Source organism: Camelina sativa, chromosome 10 (assembly GCF_000633955.1).
Source record: "Camelina sativa cultivar DH55 chromosome 10, Cs, whole genome shotgun sequence".
Taxonomy (NCBI): domain Eukaryota; kingdom Viridiplantae; phylum Streptophyta; class Magnoliopsida; order Brassicales; family Brassicaceae; genus Camelina; species Camelina sativa.
The window spans coordinates 16,771,253-16,779,403 of record NC_025694.1 but is presented as its reverse complement, the minus strand read 5'-3'; the positions used below and the strand labels follow the sequence as shown (position 1 = coordinate 16,779,403).

At 35.4% G+C, this 8,151-nt stretch overlaps 1 protein-coding gene and 1 pseudogene across 1 annotated transcript; one reads left to right on the top strand and one right to left on the bottom strand.

The window, feature by feature from the left end:
• Positions 2,396–2,809, top strand: LOC109126862 (annotated as a pseudogene).
• LOC109126861 lies at positions 3,503–7,529 on the bottom strand. The gene is made up of 5 exons (XM_019230748.1): positions 7,272–7,529; positions 6,674–7,127; positions 6,382–6,564; positions 3,674–3,758; positions 3,503–3,593 (listed from the first exon to the last, which is right to left on the bottom strand). The coding sequence occupies exons 1-5, from the start codon at positions 7,527–7,529 to the stop codon at positions 3,503–3,505; spliced, it is 1,071 nt and encodes a 356-aa protein (XP_019086293.1).

Genomic DNA, 8,151 nt, shown 5'->3' with positions numbered 1-8,151 from the left:
GTGCTTATGTCTATTCCGGTTCACACCATGAGTGTCATTTCTATGCCGAAGAGCTTATTGAAGGAGTTGGATAGAGTGTCGCGTTCGTTTCTCTGGGGTAGTACAGTGGAAAAAAAGAAACAACATCTAGTTGCTTGGAAGAAGGTTTGTTTACCAAAGAAACAAGGAGGGCTTGGGCTCCGAGAGACTGCATCGATGAATAGAGCTTTGTTGGCGAAGCTAGGTTGGCGATTACTTCAGGACTCGGATAGCTTGTGGGCTCGTGTACTAAGAAGTAAATATAAGGTGGGGTGTATGCAGAACACCTCGTGGTTATCACCTAAGTCGACTTGGTCGTCTATGTGGCGTAGTATAGCTCTGAGTATTCGGGAGGTTATCAGTTTGGGACACAGTTGGGTGCTAGGGAATGGTGCTACCATTCGCTTTTGGCAGGACATGTGGCTCATGAATAAGCAGCTCAGTGATGGTTTGGCTGGGGTATTATCAGAGGAATGTTTAAAGGCACTAGTTCAGGACTTTTGGCAAGATGGTGTGGGTTGGAATCTTGGCCCGTTGTTGCCTCATCTCGCTGAGGATTCCAGACTACGGCTGGGAGCTATTGTAGTTGACAAGGTTACCGGAGCTATAGATCGTTTGTCTTGGGGGACGAGCTCTGATGGGTCGTTTACGGTCACTTCGGCCTATGAGTTGATCACACGGAGTAATAGACCAGAACCGGATATGGTTGCTTTCTGGTCCCGGGTGTGGCGTGTGGTGGCTCCGGAAAGAGTCAGAGTTTTCTTGTGGCTAGTGGGAAATCAAGCTATCATGACGAATGCAGAAAGGTTTCGACGATATATCTCTGATTTNTTGGGACACAGTTGGGTGCTAGGGAATGGTGCTACCATTCGCTTTTGGCAGGACATGTGGCTCATGAATAAGCAGCTCAGTGATGGTTTGGCTGGGGTATTATCAGAGGAATGTTTAAAGGCACTNGGAGATGAAGATATTATGCACATACTACGGGATTGTCCAGCGATGTCGGAGGTTTGGAGGATGTTAGTACCTGCGCGGAGGCAGACACAGTTTTTTGAACGTCTTTGTTTGAATGGTTGTATGAGAATTTGAATGGAGATTGTTCTACCTTGTTTGCTATGTCGGTATGGTGGGGATGGAAGTGGAGATGTGGGAATANGAGAATTTGAATGGAGATTGGTCTACCTTGTTTGCTATGTCGGTATGGTGGGGATGGAAGTGGAGATGCGGGAATGTTTTTGGTGTTAATGGTAAGTGTCGTGATCGAGTACAATTTTTAAAAGACTTGGCCAAGGAGGTGTCGGTGGCCTCGTTGGAGACTAGCGGGTTCACACACAAACCGACACGAGTGGAGAGGTTGATCGCTTGGAAACCTCCGCGAGAGGGATGGTTAAAGTTGAATACAGATGGTGCTGCTCAAGGCACAACCGGGTTGGCCACAGCTGCTGGGGTGCTGCGTGATGAGACAGGAGGTTGGATATGTGGTTTCGCGGTGAACATAGGAATATGCTCCGCTACTTTGGCAGAGTTATGGGGGGTATACTATGGTCTTCATACTGCTTGGGGTAAGGGAGTGTCTCGATTGGAGGTGGAGGTTGATTATGAGGTGGTAGTCGGTTTTCTTCAGACAGGGATAAGTGATGTGCATCCACTGTCGTTCCTGGTACGTTTGTGCCATGGCTTTATATCAAGGGACTGAAGCGTCCGTATTTCACATGTGTATAGAGAAGGTAATCGTCTTGTGGATGGATTAGCTTCCTATGCTTACTCTTTATGTTTAGATTTTCATGCTCTGGCGGTAGTTCCAAGTAGTGTTGCTTCGATTTTATCAGATGATGCTCATGGTACTACACGTCCAAGACAGATTTGTATTTAATTTTATGTTACGAATAATCATGGAAGACTTTGTCTCCCATTTCCCACCAAAGAAAAAGTTATTTTTATATGAATCGCGCGTGAGAGTCGCATGGCGACAGAAAGAACATGGCTAATATCAATGAACACCATACGTACCATGTTGTACGACTAGATATCCTATTCTTCTACGCTGAAATTTTTTTCACCACAAGTTCTCTTACAATAACTAATTCATAAATTACAGAACCAACATCCCTATTTCCAACAATAGTCCAAAATCCAATAAATTTTATAACAAAATTTGTAAGGTTGATTTTCTTTTTATTTGTTCAACCATACTTTTCTACACTATCTATTTTTAGTTCATATGTGTTTTTGTTTCAATTCAACTAATTATTTACGCACGCACATAAAATAATTAACCGCAGAAAATCATTATAAATACTACACTTTGATGTCATTAGATTCATGCATGTTACTCTCCAAAATTTCTCCAAAAATATCCTAGATAAAAAAGAAGAAAATGAATAGTCATATAATTTGTATGTTTGTTATTGCAATGTGTTTTGGGTTAAATGAATCATCATGGTTCAAATGTACGAACAACAAACTTCTAATTGAGAACGATCTTGGTCCCGGTTTAGTTCTCCAGTACCATTGTCATTCCAGAGATGACAATCTAGCTGTCGCAAATTAACAATTCAAAGAGATGAAAAGAATAGTATTCGGGGAGAAGTTAGGCAGAAGGACAAGATGGACTTGTAGTGTGAAATATGGATTGTTCATGCGACATAGTCAAGAATTTATAGCATACAGAGCCGGTAACATTGATGGATGTGATAAATGGCGTCATTGGATTGCCAAACGTGATGGAATTTACTTTATAAAAGATAAAAAGCTTCCAGCAGTGTTCAAACATGCATGGATTAAAAAATAAATAATGTTTATGGTGCATGACAATGGTACTTTCCTTTTTTTTTATCTTAATTATATAATCTATGACCAGAGCCGGCCAGGACTACACAGAGCTAATATGTAATCAATAATCGGCCTTTTTTATGAGAAGTTTCCTTACTCTAATTGTGAAAATTGTTGTTTTTTAATGCCCTGTACCAGGGTTAAAATGCCAGCACCACTATTTTCTTGTTAGTCAAGAACTCGTTTTTCGAAAGTAGTTATAAAATATTAGGAGAGTTACCCGCACACTTGTGCAAGCAGGAATTGAATAGAAAACATTAACTTCCTCTCAATTAAAATTGTTCAAACAAATTTTACTTTGATTTTAGATAAATTTTATTTCACTTCTTAAATTGTAAATAAAAACAGTAGTCATTAAAATGTTTATATACTATTGTACATATGCAAATTTATAATTCAAGAGTTTAAAACCCATTTACAAAGCATGGAAGTATAAAATGTTAAGGTTAATCTAATTATGTTGCTACGGTTGATTTAAATTAGTTACGCTTGATCTAACTTAAGTTAATATAATGTTTTGGCTCAATATAATGTGAAATTTCGTTTAGACTATTAACCTACGTTTAAAATAAACCCATAAATGGATTTCTAGGACTTGGTACTACAAACATTCATAAAATTAAACTAAAGTTTGCAAATACAAAAAGGTTCTTTAATCTACCCTAACTTCATTTTGAGTCCCGGAAGATCCACCTTCATGCTCCATTTTATGCTTTATGTAATAACGTCCACCAAACTCCAAGCTGTAAATATAAAAAACACATTCAAAACATTAGCCCTACCATCATACACTACTTGATTTTAATGTATATTTAAAACTTACGTAGCCTTGTGATGCTCAAGTCCTTCAAACTCCGGTTTTGTAAAGATCTTGGAGGAGGCCGATGTGTTTTCAATACACGGTAAACCTAGAGATGTTTACAATGTTATTTAAGTTTTGTGAATGAATATTCCTAAAATGTCTAGCATTAGTTGAATCTAGCAAGTGTTGTTAATAGTACTTACCTTTATACTCTCCAACCCTCCAGAAACGCAGCACACAAAACACCGGTTCGGTTTTGTATGTGAGATGGCATCCAGATGACTCTCATTATAACATGAAATGGGTAGCATAGTTGTTTACTGCACGCCACTTTATCGTTTCATTCCTACAGGTGTACATAGTTGATACATTTAATAATAGTTTCAAACGTATAAATCCTAATATCATTATAGGAGGAATAAATATGTTTTACCTGCCATTTAATAGCGTGAAGACAACTTCATTACATTCATTTCCATTTTCTTGATTTCTATTGTCCTTCACATCTACTACACACCCGCAAGCATCTATTTAAAAGGTCAGAAACTAAACTATTTAACACTCACATATAACTCTTTTGGTAAAAAGGTTCAGTTTGTACCTTTCTAAGGGAGGGACCAATACACAAAGTTCCAAATTTCCTAAAAAGTCTCTAGATTCCTCAACACAAAGATTTCATAACTATGTTAGCAGAGTTTAAACATCTATTTTGACAAAAAGTCAGAAATTTACTTTACATTGAAATGAATGAATGTTTCCAAAACTATTTAACACTCACATATAAATATTTCAGTATAAAAGTTCAATTTCTATTTTTCTATGGAAGGGACCATTACAGAAAGTTCCAAATTTCCTATAAAGTCTCTAGATTTCTCAACACAAAGATATCAAAAAACTAAATTCACGGAAATTAACTTAATTTATTTAAAACTATTTTAAGAAAAGCGTAACAAAGAGATGGGATGATGGATTCTTCCACGGAAAATATCATCCAAATTTTCGAATCGAAAAATAATTTTTGGAATTTATTGATTTGAGCAGAGTCATGGTTGTTTCGTCCGTAAACTTGATCTGGTAAGGATGATGGGTATTCCTCTCTCTGAGGGTTGGATTGATGATTTTGAAATTCCTAATATCATACCATTCATCCTCATAATTTACTTACGGAGCTTGCGTGGTGTAGTTGGTAAAAAGGCAACCTCAATTGTGTCACCGTTCAAAGTTTGATAATCGTTGTGTAAGAAAACTATGATTTAAGAACTGTTTAAAATCAGACATAAGTAGAATTCTCGTTCTATTAACTACTCTAACCTTTTCGTCCACAAAAAGAAGAACCCGTTTTGTGAAAAATTCGTTGACATACCAAGAATTTAAGACCTTGGCATGGATACACCATCTTGTCCTTCCGAGATGAAGTTGAGATATATAATCGCTCCTCATGATTTCCACAAATTAGGGTTTTCCTGTTTATCCTCTGTTAACGAAAACGAAAAGGGGATTGGGGATTTGTAAAAATACAAACAGTCACGATTAAACGTTGTGTCTTATACGTTTTAGTGTCTTTCCTTTTCCTAGACTATTAAGTATTTTAAATAATTAATATTATATGTATAATAACAGATGAAAGTAATGATATAGCTAACAATTATATTAGTTTTCCACTCATGTATAATAACAGATGAAAGTAATGATATAGCTAACAATTATATTGTTGAAACTAATAAAATGTAATGATGTGAAAAATTTAAAATAATATGTCCTTAGATCATTTACAATGTATTAGTGTAATTTTTCTTTTATAATATAGAATAAGACAATATTAGGAAAATGGTTTTCTCTAATTTGAAAGTTTATATCCTAATGACATAGCAATCTTATTATTTGAGATATGTTAGAGTTAAACATTTTAGTGTCTTACATTTTCTTGACTATAAAGTATTTTTTAAACAATTAATATTATATTTATAATAACTGATTAAACGTAAATTCTCTAGTTAATATATAAACTTAAAGATATAGCTAACAATTATATAATTTCAAACACTATTGTTGAAACTAATAAAATGTGATAATGTGAAAATTTAAAATAATATCTTCTTAGAGCATCTACAATGTATTTCTCTATTCCTTCTTTTATAATATAGAATAAGACGATATTAGGAATATGGTTTCATCCTACTGACATAGCATTCTTATCATTTGAGATATGTTAAAGTAAAATATAGTAAATAATGGGGCAAGCAAAGATTTATAAATATCATAAAAATCAAATTATTTTAAGAGATAAAACAAAGTTCAGGTCTAAAGATCCAAAACAATAACTCAATTATAAACCATAATTAAACAGTTTCAAATACCTCTTTGAAAACAACACTAATTTTTTTATTCTGACATTTCCCATCTTTATCTGTAATTAACACTTTAGCCCTTTTCTGGTTGTGACTCGAGAGAAGGCAACATAAAGCTGTCCATGTGTGAAAACCAGTTTCGGTAGAAAAAATCCAACATGTTATAGCGTCTGACCTTGACTCTTGTTTCTAGTAATTGCAAACGTCACGGTAACAGGAAACTGTCGTCACCTCATACGAAAGGGAAACTTTGCATCAGGTGGACTAACATACATCCTAGGGATAAGTACTCTATCACCAACCTTTTTTGCTGTCACGATCCTTGCTTCAATTACATGATTGGCCATCTGAGTATAATTAGCCTCGTACCGTTACACAAACCTCCCTTAGGATCTATATTTCTTAACAACATGACAGGTGCTCCTATTCTCAACGTCAAAACATGGCTTGGCAATCCAGAAACTTGTATACTGTTTAATAATTCCTGAGTGTAGATCATATCATCATGTCCGCTTGTATCAGACGTTTCAATACTATCAGAGCTAAGATATCGTCTCTCTTCACCTGTAATTAAGAAAAATTTAGAATTTTAGATATGTTTTAATATTTGACTTTTTTAAATAAAAACTTTTACTTCCATATCCATATTCCATATTTTATTTAATTTGCATACCTGGGAGCTTAGTAAGCATCAACTGATTTATCTTATCAACATCGTCATTTCTTGGACTTAGAATAGCTCTTTCACTAAAGAAATTTGGATCAGTCCTCCTTGCAAAATTTTCTCCGTAAATTTCTTTAAATATTGCTTCAATAAGATTTCCACTTGTATTAATTAGTAAATCATCCAGAATTTCTATCTCCACATCCCCACTATTTGACTCGTTGATTTTGCCATCCCCGATATCATGAAGCCACTTTGAAAAAGTAGCGAGAGCACCCGCGTCCATACTACTAGTGGCCTTGCGAAGTCTCAAATTTTTTGTAAGTTTAAGAACTTTACAACTATTCCAAAGAACAGATGAGTTGAGAGATGCTAAAATTGTCGCTCCTCTTCCTCCTTTGGTAATAACAAGTAGTATCTGTCTAAAATCACCTCCTAACACAACAACTTTACCTCCAAAAATCTGGTCACACTTCATGATATCTCACAAACTCCTATCCAAAGTTTCGCAACAAAGCTTGTTCATCATTGGAGCCTCGTCATATATTATGAGCTTTGCTTCTCTAATTAAATCAGCAAGATAAAATTCGGCATCGATCGAACACACAGAATATTCATTAAGATTTATTGGAATACCAAATCTTGAATGAGCCGTTGTACCACCTTCCAAAAGGAAAGCAGCTATACCACTTGAAACAACATTGAGAACAATATTACCTTTAGACCTTATATCATCACCAAGAATAGTCCACATGAAAGTTTTCCCAGTACCACCGAAACCATGGACAAAAAACATACCCCCTTTGTCGTGATTCACAGAGTGAATGATTTCTTCATAAACACGTCTCTGCTCATCATTTAGCATTGGTAACAACTTATCGTACAACTCCTGTTGTTTATGAGGCTTATATATTCTCTCATCTGCGATAAGCCTATTTACACCTGTGTTCATTATACTATCATCTCGTTTAGGCATTTTCTCGAAGGCCGTAAGAGACGTCCCATTTGATCGCAACATAAATTCTATTTCAGTTAAACATATATTTTCTATCTGAGCCCGTGTCAACATGAGACCTACCACAGTAATGTTAAACACTTATTTAAAATCTTGTCTTGCGAAAAATGAAATATATTCAATTAACAAAATAACATTTTGATATGCCTGGATCATTACTGCGTCTCCTTTCTTTAAATAAAATATATTCACACAAGATGTCCTTTGTTTTATTCCAAACTTCAAGAGGAACAATTAAATTCTTTGTATGCAGTAGGATCGCAAATAATTTCCTTAAAAATTCCCCAAAACACCATTCACCTGCTTCATTTATAGCCGCAATGTATTCCTTATCGTCATCCAGTAATCCCAATGCATAGCAAGCTTCTTGAAAATCCTTATAAAGAACACATTGACTGTTTTAAGTAGTAAAAGCTTGTTGATCCTGGAATCATATTAAGAAAAACTCTCAAGTAATAGGCTTGTCCTACAG